Raw genomic sequence first — 22,182 nt, forward strand, 5'->3', positions numbered from 1 at the left:
AATGACCCGTTTTTATTCGATCAAATAGATGGTAGTCCCATCTGAATTGTCCAGCCAATCAATCTGAACTGTTCATTAAGTTCAAAACACATTTTATCAGTTAACATGAAAAAAAAAAAAAAAAAAGCACGTGATCCAATGCATCCTTAATTTGGCCTCATTTTTCATAGCCGTCCATAAGTAATCCACGTTGTTTAACACCGGATATTCACAGCACCACGTCATTGAGAGAGGAGTGAAATCTGTTTTTTTTTCTTTTTTTATAAATGATGCATCCATGATTGAATCGTGAGTTGGATGGTCCAAATTATAAAAACAAGTATCGGACGTGTCCAATTTAATGACTGCATGTGTATTAACCATCACACTACACCAAACACCTAAATATCCCAGTTTTGGAAATCCCATCATCATAATTGTGTGGCTCACAAACATCACGGTGGGCCCCACCTGAGTTTCCAGCGCAGGAACTTGCGCAAGGCGAAAGGCTTATGCAGGATACCGGCGTCCTAATTTCGTGATCAGCCTCGACTGCGTAGAGACAACACATTCGACCGCACCATAGAAAGCAACGATCAGCAATTATTACCGACGCCTGCTGAATGTGTGGGCCCCACGTACGCATGCACGAATGGACGCGGATTGCATCCTACCCCGCCCGTCTCCAGCTGGGAATGGGCAGGAGCTTCGAGTGGCCACCTTGATTTATGGGTCTTATCCTCACCGTTCATTCATTTTTTTCATATTATTTTAGGGTTTAATCTCAAAATTGAGGCGGATGCCAGGCTCAAGTGGACCACACCACAGGAAGCATAGGTGATAATGACTCTCTCCTTTGAAACTTTTCTAAGCGCCCACTGTGGTGTTTATTTGCCATTCAACCTATTCATGAAGTTCGGTATACCTGGATGAATAAAAAACACAAATATCTGCTCCATTCAAAACTTCCGTGGCCCTCAAGAAGTTTTCAACGGTAAGAGTTTAATCCCCATTTTGTATTCACCCTGCATGTGTGCCACGTGTAAAAAGATATAAGTTGGTGCAACCTTCATAGTTGTGCCAGACGTGCATTGGATACCCGCTTCCTCGTTCTCGTTCTCGGCGGATGATATGATAGGAAACGGATTGGCTACTCCCCCTGACACCAGCCCTGGAGCTGGTGGTCGGTGCTCTGTGGGCCCATCATGATGTATGTGTTTCATCCATTCCGTCTATCTATTTTTCTAGATCAATTTATGGTAATACACAAAAAATGAGATATATCCCAATCTCAAGTGGACCACATTACAGGAAACAGTGTTGAATGAACTTCGACCGTTAAAAAATTTTTGGGGGCCATAAAAGTATTGGATCAAGTTGATCTTTGTTTTCTCCCTTCATCTGGGTCTTTATGACCTAATAAACGGATTGGATTTCAAATAAACAGTACATTAGGCCTTAGGAGGATTTAAATGATGGATATCCAATCACTATTTTTTTCCTGTGGTGTGATCCATTTGAGATTAAAATCCCTCTAATTTTTGGGATAAAGACATAAAATGATATTTTAAAATGGATGAACGGAATGGATGAAACACATACATCATTGTGGGGCCCACAGAGCACCGACCACCAGCTCCGAGGCTGGTGTCAGGGGAGTAGCCAATCCGTTTCCGCTCAGATTGCTCCTGCACGAATGCGATTTCACGTGAGCTAGCGGGGGACACGGACGCTGATTTCCTTCAAAAGTCTTTAGCAGGAAGTTCCTGCGCTGATGACCTAAGTGGGGCCCACTGTAATGCCTGTAAGAAATCGATGCCGTCCATCCGTTTTGTGAGCTCATTTTAGGACGTAAGGCCAAAAACAAGCCGGATCCAATACACAAGTGAGCTGAAATCGTGACGATTGCATGTCCACAGTTGAAATATTCGTGTGGCCACTTGAGTATTTGATCTGCTCACTTTTCGCCTCAAGTCCTAAAATGTGCTCACAAAACAGATGGACGAGTGTATTTCTCACAAACATCACGATGGTCCCACCTGGGTTTCTAGCGCCGCAATTAGAAGGAAATCGGCGTCCGGGGAACACGTCAGCAAATAGGATTTGCTACGAAAGCGTTTCGCACTGAGTTGCTGCGCCAGGATGTTAGGTGGGGCCACCTTAATGTTTTTGAGAAATCAACCCCGTCCATCCACTTTGATAGATCATTTTAGTATATGTGGATGAAAATGAGGGGATCCAAAACCCAAGTGGACCATATGAGAGGGAAAATTGGAGAAAGAGTTTTCTACTGTTGAAACTTTCCTGGGCTCAACTTTGATGTTTATATTCCATCCAAACCATTTATAAAGTAATTCCCACAGGGATTAAGTAAAAACACGAAGAAATTAGTCTCATACGAAACTTTTGTGGCCATAAAAATGCTTCAACGATGCTCACTGAATCCCAACTGTGTCCTCTCGTGCGGTCCACATGAGTGTTGTATCCACCTCATTTTTGGTCACATGTACTGAAATGATCTCTCAAAGCGGATGGACGGGGTGGATTTCTCACCAACATCACCTTGGCCCACCTAGCAACCCAGCGCAGGAACTTACTGCGAAAAGGCTTTCGCAGGAAATCCGCGTCCCTTCCGTTTGCAAGGAAGCACGCAAAAGGAAATTGCCGGTCGGAAAACTTGCCTATATATAGAGAGGACTCATGATTCTAGCAGCCAAGAAAACACAAAACCTAGGGAAGCTGATAAGAGAGCATGATGATGGAGTATCTGTGGCCAGGGATGGGGTCCACTCTAGCCAGCCTCATGATCTTCTGGGCCGTCGTCCGCCAGTACCTGCCGCATGGGCTCGATGACCACTTGATGAAATACGCCAACACTTTGTTTGCATATTTCTACCCCTACATTCAGATCAATATCCCTGAGTACACCAGCCATCGCATGAAGCGCAGCGAGGTCTACATTGCAATCCAGACGTACCTGGCATCCACCACCACCGGGTCGGCCAAGAGGCTCAAGGTCCAGATGGGCAAGAACACCAAAAACCTTACCTACAGCATGGACGACTACGAGCAAGTCACTGACAATTTCCGTGGAGCCAAGCTTTGGTGGTCATCCAACAAGTCGGTCCCACAGTCGACGAGCATATCTTGGTACCCCGCACAAGAGGAACCACGGTACTACACCCTCACATTCCATCGGCGCCACCGGCAACTCATCATGGATTACTACATGAGTCATGTTATGGAAGAAGGGAAGACAATCGGGGTGAGAAATCGACAGAGAAAGCTGTATACCAATGACCCCAGTTGCAACTGGGATAGCTATAGGAAGACTGTGTGGAACCATGTCGTGTTCGAGCACCCAGCAACGTTCGATACACTGGCCATGGACCCAGAGAAGAAGCGGGAGATCATGGAGGACCTTGAGGCGTTCCGAGAGGCAAAGGATTACTATGTAAAGATCGGCAAGGCATGGAAGCGAGGATATCTCCTTTACGGCCCACCTGGCACTGGAAAATCCACGATGATTGTCGCCATGGCCAATTTCCTGGATTACGATGTGTACGACCTCGAATTGACGGCTGTGAAGGACAACACAGAGCTGAGGAAGCTCCTGATCGACACCACCAGCAAATCCATCATGGTCATCGAAGACATCGACTGTTCTTTAGATCTGTCCGGTAAGCGGAAAAGGAAGTCTAAGAAATCAGACGATGACACAGATGAGAAGAAACTTCCACCTGGGGCAGACGAGGATGAGAATACTAGCAAAGTTACTCTCTCAGGGCTACTCAATTTCATCGACGGACTATGGTCAGCTTGCGGAGGAGAACGGATCATTGTCTTCACCACAAACCATGTGGAGAAGCTGGACCCAGCTCTTATACGGAGAGGTCGGATGGACAAGCACATTGAGCTATCATAATGCAGCTTTGAGGCTTTTAAAGTGCTCGCAAAGAACTATCTCAACCTCGACTCGCACCCTCTATTCGAGACTGTCCAGCAACTGATAGAAGAGATTAACATCACCCCAGCCGATGTAGCTGAGAACCTGATGCCCAAGTCATCCAAAGCCACTGCGGCCGATAAGGCAAACACCTGCCTTGAAAACCTGATTCAAGCTCTCCACGAGACCAGGGAAGAAATGAAATCCAAGGAAGCTGCAGTTCTGTTGGAGGAGAATGGCAGTGGGGAGAAGGCGAAAATCGACGAAGATGATTCTAGCAGTGAAAGCGATTCTGGCAGTGAAAACGATTCTGTAGAGATTAAATGCCACGACTGGTATAACAATGCGGTCATATTTCAGACTACAATAAACAATTTTGGTTTTCAGCAACAATAGATTGGGAACATCTGCACTTACCCTTTGGAATTCTTAGGCATTTGTTTTGTAAGGGTTAGTGAGATCATTAGAACAATGTACGGGAAAGCATGGAATCTCTAGCAAAAGTTTATTTGAAATTTTTATTTTTAGAAATTAGGATTTAGAAGAGTTTTATTAGAATTAGGATTTTTGTTAGAGTTCGAATTTTATTCTTTTTGGTAATTATGAATTTGGGTTTAATTTTTTTCTTCATTAATGTTGTAATAGAGACAATTATCAATGAATTTATTTTCGAATTTGTTAGAATTTATTTCTAGTTTCCTATATTCCCTCATGGATTCGAGTAATCTCTGTAGGAGTCCATAAAAGCTCTGTGGATTTGGAGTAACTATCCCCTTTGAGGAAGACTGTACCCACCTCATCATGTCCATCCCTCCATTAGAATTTATGTGGAAAAACCCTTGCAGGTAAAAATCACAACCTAAAGAGGGACTGCACTATGAATAACAAAGATACAAGAGATGGAATCTTACCGATCAGAGCTCTAAGAAGAAAACCTACCTCTCTCTCCAAAATCCTCTCAACCTTTAAGCACATTTTCCTCCTTATCCTAATTTGCACTCTCTTATTTAAGTAAAAATGTAAATATAAACAATATGAATTTTTGTTTGCGCTTCTCCTTCGGAATTCTTAGGCATTTGTTTTGTAAGCGGTTAGCGAGATCATTAGTACAATGTATGGGAATTGAATGCATGATCAATATCAAGAAATCCAAATAAATGCCACTTTCTTTCTGTTAGTGACCTGCTTTCCATACACATGGCAATCAGATACTAGATCTGAAACAATCATTAAGAGAAAGCCCATCCCTCACTTGCCTTTTTATGCCCCCATGTTTCCACATGGGAGGGAGAGAGACCCTATCAACTTGTGCCGACTTGTTATAATAAGCCCACAGGCTTGGTCTTGCTTTATTGTAGAAAAACGAAAGAGGACTTCTATCTCGAGGCTTAGCTCAAACCCAAACGTGTAACTCTCTTCTTTGGGGGGCGAAGTCATGTAAAAACCAGAATACTCAACAAGCATTAACTCTCCTTGAAGAGGATGATCCGGCCACACCAGTCACTAGCCCTGCCTTTGACATCCACGGCCCTCCTTGCTATGCTGCTTTGCATACGCATGGCAAGCGGGTTCAAGATCTGAACCGATCAGCAGGTAGGTCCAACCTACAATGACCCATATCCAAAATTCACACAGACTCATAGACCCTTTCTGATAAAAAGTTCCCATCAAAGGAATTCATTCAACGAACTAATCTTTAAAATCATCCATTTTCTTTTGCCCAAATCCTCCAAACAATTTCAGATCAGTGTGATTTTTGGGTTTTATGATCAATTCCAAGTATAGACTACCTGATGATTAGTTAGGGGTCTAGTACACTTTTGCGACATGTAGAGAAGCAAGTCATTGACAAGTCATGCTAAAGAAGGTCACAACCGTCACAATATAGCCGATCCATAGCCAAAACAGTCTTTTATGTTAGGTTTACAGCCATTTCTAGTGAAGAATCACCTCATTTATGAAGACCACAAAAAATTTTCTCATCAAACTAATTGTCACAACATGGAAATGCAACAGAAGCACTGCACAAGCAATTTCAACATATGCACCTCTTTCCGTATGATATGTTGTTATCACAGTTTAACTGGACGACAGAAATTTCAGACTGCAAAGTTAAATGAATCTAACAATGCTGTTGTTGCTATCGAATAAAAGAGACACAGTTTACCTCTCTAGGGGGGGCTGGATACACTTCCATGAGAACAAGCAATTGGGTCTCGCCATTCTACTTCCCCCAAAGCATCTTAGGAAGCAGACCAATGCAAAGCACCCAACAGATAAAACTAATTCGCACATTTGAAATGCCACATTCCATATCAGATTGTATGGGGTATTGTACATTGGTTAAGCAAGAACATACCGGTAGAGGGACTCCCTATGACTTGCCATCCACTAACGGATTGTTGACCATGGTAAAACATCAATGTGAAGACTACCCTATCTTTACATTCACAAACCCCATTGAAATCGGATTGCGTACTGAGTTACTCAGTACGCTCTCAGTAAGCTCTTATCGTACAGGGTAAACTCAGTTGGGCCCACCGTGAATGTATTTGCCTTATCCACTCCGTCCATCCGTTGTTTCAGATCATTTTAGTGGTTGAGCCCAAATTTTAGGTATATCCAAAGCTCAAGTGGACCATACCACATGAAATAGTGGGAATACTGATTTCCACCGTTGAAAACTTTCTATGGCTCAAAGTGATGTTTATTTGTCATCCAACCTGTTCATAATATCACAAAAACATGTATGAAGTGAAAAACAAATATCAGATTGATCTAAAACTTATGTGGCCCCCACGAAATTTTCAATGGTAGGTGATCAATTCACACTGTTTCCTGTGGTGTGGCCCATTTGAGGTTTGGATATGCTTAATTTCTGGTGTAATGACCTAAATTTATCTGCTAAAATGAATGGACAGAGTGGATAAAATGTATGAATGACTGTGGAACCCACAGAGTTTACTCTGTACGCAATCCGCTTCCCTAGAAGGAACTCAATAACGGAAGCGGATTGGCTGGTGTACCACACATCAGATATATAGCTATATATCTGCTGTATTGACGCCAACAAGTTCCGTGGCTCCCATCATGAGGTATGTATTATATCCAAACCGTCCATCCATTTTACGAGATCTCCTAAAGGCTTCAGCCAAAAAATAAGATAGATCTAAAGATCAAGTGGACCACACTGCAAAAGGCAGTAGGGGATTGAATGTCTATCATTGAAACACTTTTGGGAGTCACAGAAGTTTTGGATCAATATGAAATTTGTTTTTCCTTTTAATCCATGTATTTTTGACCTTATTAACAGATTGGATGGAAAATAAACGTTATGGTTGGGCCTACGAATTTTTTAACAGTGAAAATCATTATCCTCACTGTTATTTTTGGTGTGTTCCATTTGAGCTTTGGATATTATTCATTTTTTTTCTAATACTCTAAAATGATCTCCAAAAATGGATGAATGGTGTGGATATAATAAATACATCATTGTGGGGCCCATGTAACTTTGATCTCCTTTCAATTTGGAGCTCGGGGAGCGTTGGCGGTCGTCTTCACACGACACGTACCTACACCAGCTATATAACTGTGTGTGGTACACCAGCCAATCCGCTTCCCTCAATAACCCCTTTCACGAGCTTACCAAAATTGGAATTATTGTACACCTCTCGTAGATAAGATGTTAACCTTCACTTTGGGAAAAGTGATTTTGGCCATACCATCATTGTGGTATGGTAAAAATATCTAATTCCAATGGAAGTTCCAAGTATTTTTAAGTTAGTTATTTGACGGGTCTGAAATGTTTTTCAGATTAAATTACTCATGTCCTTAAGATAGTAGTTGTACAGTGAATAAAAAGTTAAGTAATACTCAATCTAAAAAAAGTGACCCGGTGGAAACCCTTTTTGGTCATTCAGGTCCATAAATCGCTGTTTTGGTACAACATTTCCTTACAGATTGAGGCTGTGCGCTTTGTCAAGGGAAAGGCTCTGCTCTCCATCTACTGTCTCGACACGCTCCTCAACTAGTCCGGAATCTTTCATTTCCTGGTCATCTTCATCATTCCCAGAATCTTGACTTTCAGAAGAGTAATCCACATCATTGTTCGCATCTGAATGCCCATCTGATGCATTAGACTTGTCGAGTTTCGTTGAGTCAGCTTCTGAGTCGTGGTAATTAATACGGGTCCGGCTGGCCCTCTTGCTACGTCTGAGACCTGACTGAAGTTCGTCAACAGATCTCAACCTTGTTCCCCTCTGACTGCGACTTGAAAATTTCTTAGACTGTCAGGGATCCTCAATATCTTCACTAATGCTCAAAGAATCTTCTTCATCTTCGGCATTTTCTTCATCCCACCGGTATTCCTCGTCTCCCTCAGAGCTGCTGTACACCGTCCTCCTTTGTTTGCCTCATTATCTGAAACAGCTTTCACAAATTCTTTTGCTGAGTATCTTTGAGGCCTTTGCTTACGCAGATTGCTACATGATAGTATTAGGAATTCAGCGAGCATATAGATGAGAAACTCAAAACCAAGGGAAATAGAAAGGAATGTTGAGAAGATAAAAACATACGGGCGATCCAGAGGCTCGTATTTATGCTCCCCATCAGTTTCGTCATAATCAGTTGACTTTGGGGATGACGTATCGTTGGAAACTTGAAACCAAGGAATATTTCCTAAACACATGAAACATATTAATTAACCAAACACAATCCTATGATGATGAACAGAGCATAATCTATCCTACCCAATTCGATCAAAGCTGGCCCCATCCAGGCATGCCTTGAAACTATGTAGTATAGAAATAATACCATGGCCAGAGATAAAACAAAAACAAAAGAAATGCACTGAGGTTTTGCTATATAGCCACAGCAATGTGAGGTACCATATGTGAGGAAAATGCCTACCATCCCTTCTAGAATTTAAACATTTTGTTTATCCATGTGAAAGGAGAGGAAAATGCCTGTGGCTCATTTGTTGGCTAAGGTAGTGTACTTCAAAATTAAATTAAATTTAAAATTAAAAATTAAAAAATTAAAAAATTAAAAAAAATAAAAAAAAACACGCACACACACTCACAAGGTGGTGGGATTTCACCACCTATGGGTATTCAATCCCTTGACCAGGTGTTGAAACTCCTAAGAGCCTACAAACGGAGCAAGAGCAAAGACCAAGGTCTTTGGATCTTTGGTGTTGAAACTCGTTGGATCTTTTATTTTATACGTATCTTTTTGTTTTCTCACCATAATAAACAGTATTTCTAAAAGAAAATGTGCATGCAAGACGGAATGTTCCCAAGAAAGTGCATGCAACACATAGATCTGCCTCATTTTTGGGATAAAGCTCATTTTTGTGATAAAGCTCTAAAATTGTCTGTAAAAATGGATGGAAGGCGCCGACCACTAGCCACCTGGCTAGTGGCAGCATCACTAGCCAAACCGCGTCTTCCCTCACTTTCATTTTTATCCAATGTGATGTAAAAAAAGAAAAAGGTTCAGCTTTTAAAACATTTAAAATTTCAAAATATTTAAAATAACATTCTTAGTTTTTCTGTCGCTGTACATCCCGATGCCTGCCATTGAAATCGGACTCGGTAAGCTCTTATCTAATTGACTAAACTTTGTTAAGCCCACCATGAATATACGTTGGTTTGTCTATGCCGCTCTCCGTTTTTCTAGCTCATTTAAGAGGTTAAGACCAAAATTGAAGCATGTCCAAATCTCAAGCAGACCATACCACAGGAAAATGCGGGACAATGATTTCCACCGTTGAAATCTTGCTAGGCCCTGAAGTAATGTTTATTTATCATCACAAAAACATGGATGAAGGGAAAACACAAATATAAGTTTGATTCAAAGCATTTGTGTCCCTCAAGAATTTTTCAACGGTAGACATTCAATTCAGATTGTCTCTCGTGTGGTTGTCCATTTGAGCTTTGGATATGCTTCATTTTTGGGCTCAACCCATAAAATTATCTGGTAAAATGAATGGAAGGAGTGAATAAAATATATAAATCACTGTGTACCCACACAAAGTTTACACTCACGAGTTGCTCGCTACTTAATCCTCTCTTCCTGGCATTGTATGGCCTTTGAGTTATACACGAATTAAGATCTCTATTTTAAAAATAACAAAACTGCCCTAAGTGCCGTTTGCATGACTTTACATTGTAAAAAAAGATTACAAGGGCTATTTGGATGCACGTATTTTCCTATAAAGGCTTTAAAGCAATAAATAGATTAGCTTTTAATTGTAATATAAAATCTGAGAAAAAGCATGTTTCATACTACCGATAAAGTCTTCCGAGCTAAAAAAGTTTTATAAATATTAAAACACAATGGTTAATATACACTCATGATATGTGGAGCCCACCTTACTGTGTATGGTACATCCAATCCATCCTTAATTCATGTACATTCCTTGATGCTCTCCTGGCCCTAAATAAATAGCTCATCCATTATCAAATGGACCACACGAGAAAAGGATGAGACGTTTACCATTAACAACTTCTAGATTGTATTTGGGGCCCACTGTGATAGGTGGAAGACATCCAATCCATTTGATGTGCCTATACTTTAATGTTCTCTTAAGTCCCTAAAAAAAATCAAGTCCTTATGTGATTCACAAATTTTGGCTCCATGGTATGAATACCTACTTTATTCATTGTAAACACTTTACACGCTGCCCAAAGACAAAATCCTTTAACCCAAATGCACAACCTCTTTACCTGTAAATAAATTACTGCTTAAAAGCCAAATGAAATTGCATGTAAACCGAATGCACCTCAAACTCTTTTTAGGTGAAATGCATTTACAACTAAAAAAAAATTGCATGCATCCAAACAACCCCTTAGTTTATGCAACCCAGCCACTATACCAGAGTTACCATCACACCCCCTCTCCTCGTTCTCTCATCCCATGGGACTGGACTCGAATGACTTCTCTGCGTCTTGTCTTGCTCTGCACGTATAGTAATGTGGGCGACTAGGCGATTGAGTCAACGACAATAGGGCCATGCTTGTCACCTCCAAGTTAGATTTTGCATGCATTGTGTCCACGGATACATTACTCAAGATTTTGAGAAGAGAGAGGGAAGGGTTGGTGTGGGTAAATGGAGCGGGAGTTATTAGTTTTAGGATAGTAGTGGTTCAAGGAGGGTTGGAGGACAGGAATGGACGCGGATTGCGTACTAACCCGCCTGTCCCTAGCTCCGAACGGGCAGTTCTGTGGGCTGGCCCACCGTGATACATCTGTACATCCAAGCTGCCTATCCCTTTTGTCAGATTATTTTAAGGCAGAAAAACAAAAATGAAGCAAATCCAACGCTCAAATGGACCACACCACAGTTGAATCTTGCATTTAATGCAAAACCAAGCTTATTATTTGGTGTGGTCCACTTGAGCGTTGGATCTTCCTCATTTTTGTGCTTATGCCTTAAAATAATCTGAGAAAAGGAATTGACGGCTTGGATGTACAGATACATCACAGTGGGCCAGCCCACAGAACTACCCGTTCGGAGCTAGGGACGGGCGGGTGTAGTACGCAATCCGCGTCCGACAGGAATCCTGTCCAACACCTATTTTATTAGCCCAAGCTTGCAGGTCCCACCATGTTTTTCTAAAATCTATTTTGTTCATCTGGCTCTATGTGACAATATATAAGTTAGATGGTAAATAAACATCATGGTAAGCCTTAGGATTCTTTCAACGGTGGTCATCATTGTGCCCACATTACTTTCTGTGATGTAGTCCGCTTAAGCTTTAGATCCCTCATCTTTGGGCTCATGCCGTAAAATGATCTAATAAAATAGATGGACGGTGTGGATATAACGCGTGCATCATGGGGCCACATCAACATAGTACCAACCTGGGTGTTGCCAGGGGGAGCCGATCGTACCAACATCGCGATTAGGTGTTACCATCATTGCGATTAGGTGTTACCCTTACCATGGGCCCACCTTAATGGTATGTTGTATATCCGTGCTGTCCATCCGATTTTCAAGTCTAGGATGTGTTCTCTAAAAATCTCAAGTGGACCATACCACAGGGAACAATGGTAATTGAATGCCCACCCTTAAAAACTTCCTAAAGCCCACAATAATACGCACCATAATGTTTCTTTTCCATCAAACTCACTCGTAAGGTTAAATGTACATGGATGAAGGAAAAATATAAACATCAGCTTGATCTAAAACTTTTGTGACCAACAAAAAACTTTTAATTTTCTAGTGTTGTGGTCCACTTAAGATTTGGATCCACTAAAGTTTTGAGATCACGTCCTAAAATAATATGGGAAAACAGACAAACAGCATACGTGGATATATTTAAAAAAAAAAAAAAAAAAATCATCAAAGTGGGCCCCACACAATAAGGGCAACACCCACTACTCACTCCCTTTGTGAGTAGGTTGAACTGGGGAGCATGTTAGGTGAGGCCCTTACCATGGGCCTCACCGTGATGTATGTATCCTATATCCACCTGGGTCATTCCCTTTTCTAGATTATTTTATGGTTTGAGACCAAAAATGAAGCAAATATAAATCTCTAAGTGGACTATACCATAGGAAACAATGGTGATGGGCCATTAAAATCTTCTTATGAGCTACAAAAGTTTTGAATCAATCTGATATTTATTTATTTTTCTTTTATCAACAGGTTGGATGGCAAGTAAACATTACAAAAATATTAGGTGGACCTTATGAAGTTTTTAATGGTGGAACATTCAATCAGCACTGTTTCCAATAACATGATCTGCATTAGATTTAGATCTGCTTGGCAGTTTTGGGCTCATATCCTAAAATGATCTGGCTAAACAGATTGACAACATGAATATAGAATACATACATCAAGATGGACCCCACAGTGAGCGCCAAACTATCTTTGCCCTAGTTGAATAGCATATAAACTTCAAATTTTAAATAGGTATTAGTTTACCACCATTTTTAAGGTCAAGTCAATAATTATTGTAATCTTGATGTGTGACTTGTGGAAATAAGTGTACTGAGAGTGACATTCTAATATCGTGCACACTGATTTGAAATTATTTCTACCATGCTCTTTTTGAATATTCAAATGAAGTCTACTTTCCAAAACCATTGTATGCGTTCACATAGGTATAATCCAATTACTTGAATGCCAAGCATACAATTTCTATTGTCCTACATATCAACTATCACGGAATATTAAAGTTTTCTTCCAGACAAATAGATGTGTGAACCATATGAGGCCACCCAAGTGATAGTACGTGAGTTGTCTTTAGGCAGGTTTCCACTAGGACTTACAAGCCGTGGACTAACTCTTCTAGGAAAAAATGGTTTTAGAAGGGCCGGATCAATGACGAAGACACGAGGTTCCTTACCGGGTTGAATATATAAGGCAGCGGAGAAAATCTTGCAGTTGGATAATTTTAAACCTTTAATAATTTAATTCTTTTGAACATGAACATTCATCATCACTTTTGTATAATTAATGAGTTGAATTACTTATTCTAAAAACTATTTTGAGGATATCTCCAATCCAAGGGTAGCCCGTTAAGTAGCAGGTTATTATCCATCAACTAAATGGTAGCTCTATATGAATTGTCCAATCAATTGATCTGAACCATCCATTGACCTCAAAACACATTTTATTGACTAACATTTAAAAAAAAAAAAAAATCATACTGATTTGACGATCCAATACATCTTTGATTTGGCCTTATTTTTTGTAGCAGTCTTTGAATAGCACTGGATACTTGCTCACTACACGACGTCTGCCAGAGGTGACTGAAATCTTCTTCTTCTTTTTTTAAACGATTCATCCATGATGGAATCAAAAGTTGGATGGTCCGAATTATAAAACAACCATCGGCCATGTCCAATTTAATGGCTGCATGTGTACTCCACCAAACACCTAAATATCATTCCCAATATGCTTACAGAGGCTAGCACACGTGTCATGAACCGAAAATTGCCCTTACTGGACATGTATTTGGACAGTTAAAAATGCAAAACATCCAACAGTCTTATTTCAAGAAACAGTGTCCATGAATCACAGGTTGGGGTTACCAAACCAATCTGATTTTAATAAGGTAACTTAGGGTCCATTTGGGTAAGCTAGGACCCAAGAATAAGACTGCTTTATTTGAATTTTGAATTACTTATAAGTAGTCTCAGTTCCCGCATATCATCCATCCCATGCTGCCAGCTTATGCCGGACCAAAAGGTCAATCTCTGTCCAAGCCCGGCCTGCATTGTCGACAAAAGACCGAGCCTATTTCATGTGGGCAGAAGCCCAAGCTAAATTTTTTTTAGGTGGATCACAGTCTACAAACAAATAAGTGCTACTCAACATAGTAAATGAAGATTTTTACATATTGTGCATGTTACAAAATTTCCTTTACAAACTTTAATGGGCTATTGGGGCTGATGGGTACATTATCTAAGCCCAGTCCAATTAAAAAACAGGCCTAAATTTTAAGCTCGAGTCCTGCCCTCGAGCTTGATACCTAAGCAGAACCTGGGCTAAGGGGGCAGTTCCTAAAGCCCATGAGGCCAGCCTGGCCCATTGATAGTCCTAGCCAAAACTGAGACGACATTTGGCTGTTTCTGAGCGTCAATGAGAGAATCCGATTTGAGATCTGCGAGTTATTTCATACTCCGGAAGAGCAAGATTTTGATGCTCTGGCACTCTAAAGTTGTACACTTTACATGCATTAACTCAAATTAAACCAACTAAATTATGGACCCACTATGGTATAGTCATTGTTTTTACACTTGTTGGTAGAGACAAAACCATTGAATATTTTTCATTTTTAACCGTCCAAATGACTGTCAATAGGATATCAGATAATTAAGCAAGCGTAACTTTTGAATCTAGATGGATCTAAAATACGACCTATAATTTAGACAGTTTAATTTGAATTACTTGAATGCCAAGTAATTGCATACGTATCATCCATCACAATTTTTCAGATTCGTGGACCAAAAGAATAAAAGATTAATAAATATGAAGCATATGCAGTTGGGCCCCACCCAAATGACATCAGGCAGGTTGCCCTACAGTAGAGGCGGTGAGATCGACGGACACTTCACGCATGCGGATTACACCCTATATATATTTATATTTTAATAGAGGAGGAAAGACTAGCAACTATTGAAGAAAATAAGACTTTCATGGTTTCTGGAAGGCCGAGCTAAGAATGAAAACACAGGGCTCCTTCCTATACAGAGGCTTAATCAAATACATCCCAATGTGACGTTAACCTTCAAATATAGGTCATCTTTGGATGACTCAACTGTTTAGTCGATGAGTCTCACTTCAAAGGCAGCAAAGAAAAGCTGGTAGTTGAGTAGTCTCGACCCCTTGATAATTTGATTATTTTCCTTAGAACATGAACAGTCAACATAATCTTTGTATAATCTATGAGTCAAAGTACTTAATCTAATAATTTTATTTTGGGCATACCTTATTCAAGAGTAGCCAAATCAAATAGATGGTTCGCATCATTGGAAATGTGATGTAGAGTGGGTTGTGGTCACTTTCATGTCCAAGATGGATCAGATAAAGCTCGATCGGACGCAAAGGTGATCCGTACTCGAAATCAGAATGAGTTACTCGATATACCATATATGATTTTGGGATAGGATAAGCTGCTTTAGCCAACCAACCCGGCTATTCTGGGTTACTCATGCCAATTTGTGAGATTTCACCGGATCAATGATCGAAAATCCATTTTATTTACGTTTTTAATATTTATGTTAAGTTTTACTTTGAATATAACTCTTCATCCTTTGTGCTTTAAGAGTTGTGTCCAACATGAAAAGTGCTTAGAAAAATTAGGAGAATAACGTGGCTAATCCAGTTAGGACACTTACTATAAATAGTAAATTTACTATTTGTAATAAGTTATGAATTTTAGGGAGTTTGATTTGGAGTTTGATTCTGAAATTCTTCTAAGGTGTGTTATCATAATTTAAAGGATTGTAAATTTATTTTTATTATCTATTAATGAAATTTTGAATATTTTAAAATTTATTTTTATTTTCTTATTTTCCCTCATGGATTCGAAGTATCTATGTGAGGAGTTCAAAGAAGCTCCATGAATTAAGAGTAGTTATCCCCTTAAGGAAGACGGTGATCAACCTCAACACGTCCTTCTCTACGTCAAAATGGCTCAAATCCAATGGTTGGATATCCAAGCAAACCTAGTATTTGAAAAAAGATAAATGAAGAGAAAAACTTTGATACTCTCTACTAGAGTGTGATGGATATTGATACCGGGCACTTTGAAATTACTTTAAAATCACATAATTAGCATGTAAGCAAGTCAAAATAAAGTGCCAAACTTATAATTGGATGTATTGTAAGCAAAATATTAAGCCTCTTTAATTGTTTGACTATTAGATTGGCAATGAAAGATATGACAAGGTTGATCACCATCTTCTTCAAGCAATGACACCTTGAATCCACAAGACACTTAAATCCACAAGGGATTTTTGGAAACCATAAGAGAATATGAGAAATTTATAAGAAGTTGATTGATTGAATGATAATTGCTTCTAAAAAATTAAGTTTAACGTCCTTAAATAATCCTTAACAAACTCTAAATTGCAATTAAAAGAGTCTTAATTGAATAAGGAAATAAATTTTGAAAAATGTGTAGATTTCTATCACCTGTCAACTCGTTGAAATGTCCCAAAAATATCCAACAACTAGAACTGAAAATTATATGAATTTCAACCTGTTGATAGGATTTGTCAACCTATTAAACAATATTTCAACTTATCGACAAATCTTAGGAGTTTCAACACCTAGTCAAGGGTTCGAGTACCCATAGGTGGTAAAATCCTACTACAGCGTGAGTGTGTGGTGATGTATGTGCATGTGTTAAATAATATTAAAAAAAAAATAAAAAAAAAGCTTGTCAACAAATCCATTGACCTATCTAAATTGGTAGAAATCAACCAACAAGCAATCTGAAATTTCCGTTGGGATTTCGACCAATGAATCCATGTGTCAACATGTCAAAACTATGTTGAATTTTGTTGATTTCTCCCATAACTTCTTTCAGTTCATGTGTTAAAAAATGTGTTTAATCTACATCCTACATCATAAATTTAGACTATTAAAAGTAAAACACTACTCAACAATCTTATTTCTACGGGTTGTTATCCACAATTTCTCAGTGCCCACTTATCAAGCATCATGTGATACATGAGTATGTGTGACTTCCCATGAAGGATTACCCAGTTGTCCCGTGGACATAGAAGTTATGGTGCTCCTACTTTCGTTGTGACCCTTGGACGGCTAAATTTGACCGGTGAGCAAGGGTGTACACTAGTTGAACTGAGTCGAGCTTGGCACAGCTTGACTCGGCTCGGCCACTAGCTAAACCCAGCTTGAACTCGGCTCGGCTCGGCTTGGTCCTCGAGCCTGACTGGCCAACTTGGCTCGGTTCGGTCAGCAGCTTAGGTTAGATCGAGCCAAGTTCAAGCCAAGAACAAGCATCTGTGGCATTTTCTCAAACACGTGAAGTGCACCTTCAATTTCTCACGGAATGTAAAGCGGCAGCATCGGTTTATATAGGTATTTCATTAAACACTCAGTAGACAACATAAAAATCAATATACAAAGGTATTTGTTTCATATCCATACCTTCCTCGGCACCAGCCGGTTCGATTCGAGTTGGGGTTCGATCCGAGTCGAGTCAAGCTCTTGAAATTTTTTTAAGCTAAAAAAATCAACTAACTCGGCTCGAATTCAATTTTGAACCGAGCCGAATCAAGCTTTTACGAGTTGAGTTGAGTGAGCTAACTCAGTTCGTGTACACCCCTACCAGTGAGGACTCTCCATCTGGTCGTCTGGTAAAAATTTCAAGGGCCAGCATGCGAAATTCAGACTGATGGATGATCGGATGATCTGATCCATTCGTAAGTTGTATTGCTTGGAAACCTGATCCAAAACTTTTGTGGCACACGAGAAGCTTTTTAATGGTTGATTACGACTGTTTCCTGTTTTATGGTCCACCTAAGATCTGCGTGTGCTTCATTTTTTAGAACATACCCTAAAATGAGCTTTTAAAACGAATGGACGGCGTGGATATAAAGCACATACATCAAGATGGGCCCATGGTCAGGGATCTACTCTCCCTGCCACCAGCCAATGGCCGGTGTTCAGTGCTCTGTGGGCCCCACCATGATGTATGTGTTTCGTCCATGACGTCCACATATTTTTCTGGATCATTTATGGTATGAGACCAAAAATGAGGTATATCCCAATATCAAGTGGACCATATTACAGGAAACAGTGTTGAATGAAGATCGATTATTAAAAACTTTTTGGGGGCCATAAAAGTTTGGATCAAGCTGATCTTTGTTATTTCCCTTCATCTGGGTCTGTATGACCTAATCAATGGATTGTATGTCAAATAAACAGTACAGTGGGCCTTAGGAGGATTTTAGTGGTGGATATCCAATCATATTGTTTTACTGTGGTGTGGTCCACCTGAGATATATATCCCTTTCATTTTTGGAATAGAGCCCTAAAATGATCTGTAAAAATGAATGAACGGAATGGATGAAACACATACATCACGATGGGGCCCACAGAGCACCGACCACCAGTCACCGGGCTGGTGGCAGGGGAGTATCCAATCCATTTCCTATAATAATCGTACTGCGCGGTGTGCAAGACATCGCCGACATTGGTTGTCTGCGTGGTGTGAGTCACCGCCGACATCGGTTGTGTGTTAGCGTAACTACACCTAACCTAACTACACCAGCATGATGTATATATTATATCCACACAGTCCATCCATTTTTCGAGATCATTTTAGATTTAGATCAGTCCATCCATTTTTCAAGATCATTTTCGATTTAGATCGATGGATAAGTGGTAACACTGAAGTCATGGGTTTTTAAAAAAATAGTTAGAAGTCCTTGCTGGGTATTCCCTTTTCAAATTGCCCGTTTTTATCGATCAAATAGAATTGTCCAGCCAGTCAATCTGAACTGTCCATTAAGTTCAAAACACATTTTATCGGTTAACATGAAAAAGCACGTGATCCAACGCATCCTTGATTTGTATTCATTTTTTATAGCTGTCTTTGAATAATTCACATGCACGATACGATTTCATGTGAGCTAGTGGGACGCGGATTTCCTGCCAAGTTCCTGCACCAGAACCCTAGGACGGGCCACCGTAATTTTTGTGAGAAATCTACCCGTCCATCCGTTTTGTAAATTAATTTTACGATTCGATCAAAAGTGAGCAGTATACAACACTCAAGTGGGCCGCACTAAAGGAAAAGGTGGATAGAGAAATTCCTGCCTTTGGAACCTCCCTGGGGTCGACAGTGATGTTTACATGCCATCCATACCGTTAATAACGTCATTCCTACTGGGATGAACTGGAAACACAGATGTTAGACTAATTCCAAACTTTTGTGGTCCCACAAATATTTCAACTGTGGACGTTCAATCCTCACTTTTTCGGCACACTTGAATCTTGGATCTGGATCGGTTTTGGCCCCCTGTCCTAAAACTAGCTCAAAAAACGAATGGATGGGGTGGATTTCTAACAAACATCACGGTGGGCCCCACCTAAGTTTCCAGAGCTAGTGAGGAACGCGTCACAAAAGACTTTCGCAGGGCATCCGCGTCCGAGCTAGTGAGGAACGCGTCCCAAAAGACTTTTGCAGGGAATCCGCGTCCGAGCTAGTGAGGAACGCGTCAGCCAAAAAAAAAACATATACGACTATGTTTGTAATAATAAATAAAAAAATAAAATAAAATAAAACTACTACGCTTGCCAAGAAGCACGCCAGGAAATTGCCGGTTGGAAAACTTGCATATATATAAAGGGAAGGAATTATGATTCTAGCAACCAAGAAAACACAACACTAAGGGTAGCTGATAAGAGGGCAGGATGATGGAGTATCTGTGGCCAGGGGTGGGTTCCACTCTAGCCAGCCTCATGCTCTTCTGGGCCGTGGTCCAGAGGTACCTGCCGTTTGGGCTCGATGACCACTTGATGAAATACACCAACATTTTGATTGGATACATCTACCCCTACATTCAGATCAAGATCCCAGAATACACCGGCCATCGCATGAAGCGCAGCGATGTCTACATTGCAATCCAGACCTACCTGACCGCCACCACCTCCGGGTTGGCCAAGAGGCTCAAGGCCGAGATGGGCAAGGACACCAAAAACCTTACCTACAGCATGGACGACTACGAGCAAGTCACTGACAAATTCCGTGGGGCCAAGGTTTGGTGGTCATCCAACAGGTCGGTCTCACAGTCGTTGAGCATATCTTGGTATCCCGCACAGGAGGAACCACGGTACTACACCCTCACATTCCATCGGCGCCACCGGCAGCTCATCATGGATTACTACATGAGCCATGTTGTAGAAGAAGGGAAGGCAATCGGCGTGAGAAACCGGCAGAGAAAGCTGTATACCAACAACCCCAGTAGCAACTGGGATGGCTACAAGAAGACTGTGTGGAGCCATGTCGTGTTCGAGCACCCAGCAACGTTCGATACACTGGCCATGGACCCAGAGAAGAAGCAGGAGATCAAGGACGACCTCGAGACGTTCCGAGAGGCAAAGGATTACTATGTAAAGATTGGCAAGGCATGGAAACGAGGCTACCTCCTGTATGGCCCACCTGGCACTGGGAAATCCACAATGATTGTCGCCATGGCCAATTTCCTGGACTATGATGTGTACGACCTCGAATTGACGGCCGTGAAGGATAACACAGAGCTGAGGAAGCTCCTGATCGACACCAGCAGCAAATCCATCATGGTCATCGAAGACATCGACTGTTCTTTAGATCTGTCCGGCAAGAGGAAAAAGAAGGCTAAGAAATCAGAGGACAACACAGATGAGAAGAAACTTCCACCTGGGGCAGACAAGGATGATAGTACTAGCAAAGTTACTCTCTCAGGGCTACTCAATTTCATCGACGGACTGTGGTCAGCTTGCGGAGGAGAACGGATCATTGTCTTCACCACAAACCATTTGGAGAAGCTGGACCCAGCTCTCATACGGAGAGGTCGGATGGACAAGCACATCGAGCTATCATACTGCAGCTTCGAGGCTTTTAAAGTGCTCGCAAAGAACTATCTGGACCTCGACTCACACCCTCTATTCAAAACTGTCCAACAACTGATAGAAGAGATTAACATCACCCCAGCCGATGTAGCTGAGAACCTGATGCCCAAGTCCTCCAAAGCCACTGCTGCCGATAAGGCAAACACCTGCCTTGAAAACCTGATTCAAGCTCTCCACAAGGCCAGGGAAGTAATGAAATCCAAGGAAGCAGCAGTTCAGTTGGAGGAGACCGGCAGTGGGGAGACGGCGAAAGTCGACAAAGATGATGCTGGCAGTGACAAAGATGATGCTGGCAGTGAAAGCGATTAAATGCCACGACTGGTATAACAATGCAATCATATTTCAATCTGCAATAAACAATTTTGGTTTTCAGCAACAATAGATTGGGAATAGCTCCACTTACCCTTTGGAACTCTTAGGCATTTGTTTTGTAAGCTGTTAGTGAGATCATTACAATGTATGGGAAAGCATGGAATCTCTACCAAAGATTCCTCAAAATGAATGCATGATCAATAGCAAAAAATCATAATAAATGTCACTTTCTTTCTGTAAAGCTACAGGTGACCTGCTTTCCATACACATGGCAAGCAGGTACGAGATATGAACCAACCATCAAGAGAAAGCCCATCCCTCACTTGCCTTTTATGCCCCCATGTTTCCACATGGGAGGGGAATGAATGCATAAAAAATAAAATAATATATATATATATATATATATATATATAGAGAGAGAGAGAGAGAGAGAGAGAGAGAGCCCCTATCAACTTGTTCTGACTTGCGATAATAAGCCCATGGGCTTCGTCTTGCTTTACTGTCGAAAAACGAACGAGGACTTCTATCTCCAGGCTTAGCTCAAACGCCCAACTCGCTTCTTTTGGGGGTGGAGTCATGTCAAAACCAGAATACCCAACAAGCATTAACTCTCCTTGAAAAGGAGGTGATCCGACCACACCAGTCACTAGCCCCGCCTTTGACATCCCCCTCCTTGCTATGGGTGACCTGCTTTGCATACGCATGGCAAGCGGGTTCAAAATCTGAACCGATCAGCAGGTAGGTCCAACCTACAATGACCCATATCCAAAATTCACACAGACTCATAGACCCTTTATGATAAAAAGTTCCCATCAAAGGAATTCATTCAACGAACTAATCTTTA

General features: G+C 40.9%; 1 protein-coding gene and 1 pseudogene across 1 annotated transcript; both read left to right on the forward strand.

The window, feature by feature from the left end:
- The first annotated feature begins 2,614 nt into the window (after positions 1 to 2,614).
- Positions 2,615 to 4,489, forward strand: LOC131222691 (AAA-ATPase At3g28580-like; annotated as a pseudogene).
- Positions 4,490 to 19,711: 15,222 nt separating this feature from the next.
- Positions 19,712 to 21,579, forward strand: LOC131222692 (AAA-ATPase ASD, mitochondrial-like). The gene has a single exon (XM_058217854.1). It carries the CDS (start codon positions 19,830 to 19,832, stop codon positions 21,333 to 21,335), a length of 1,506 nt encoding a protein of 501 aa, XP_058073837.1. The 5' UTR covers positions 19,712 to 19,829; the 3' UTR covers positions 21,336 to 21,579.
- Positions 21,580 to 22,182: the final 603 nt, after the last annotated feature.

The sequence above is a fragment of the Magnolia sinica genome, chromosome 13, assembly GCF_029962835.1.
Source record: "Magnolia sinica isolate HGM2019 chromosome 13, MsV1, whole genome shotgun sequence".
Taxonomy (NCBI): domain Eukaryota; kingdom Viridiplantae; phylum Streptophyta; class Magnoliopsida; order Magnoliales; family Magnoliaceae; genus Magnolia; species Magnolia sinica.

Excerpts from the sequence above, each read along its gene's own strand:
- LOC131222692 (XM_058217854.1), top strand. The coding sequence starts at position 19,830 with ATGATGGAGTATCTGTGGCCAGGGGTGGGTTCCACTCTAGCCAGCCTC.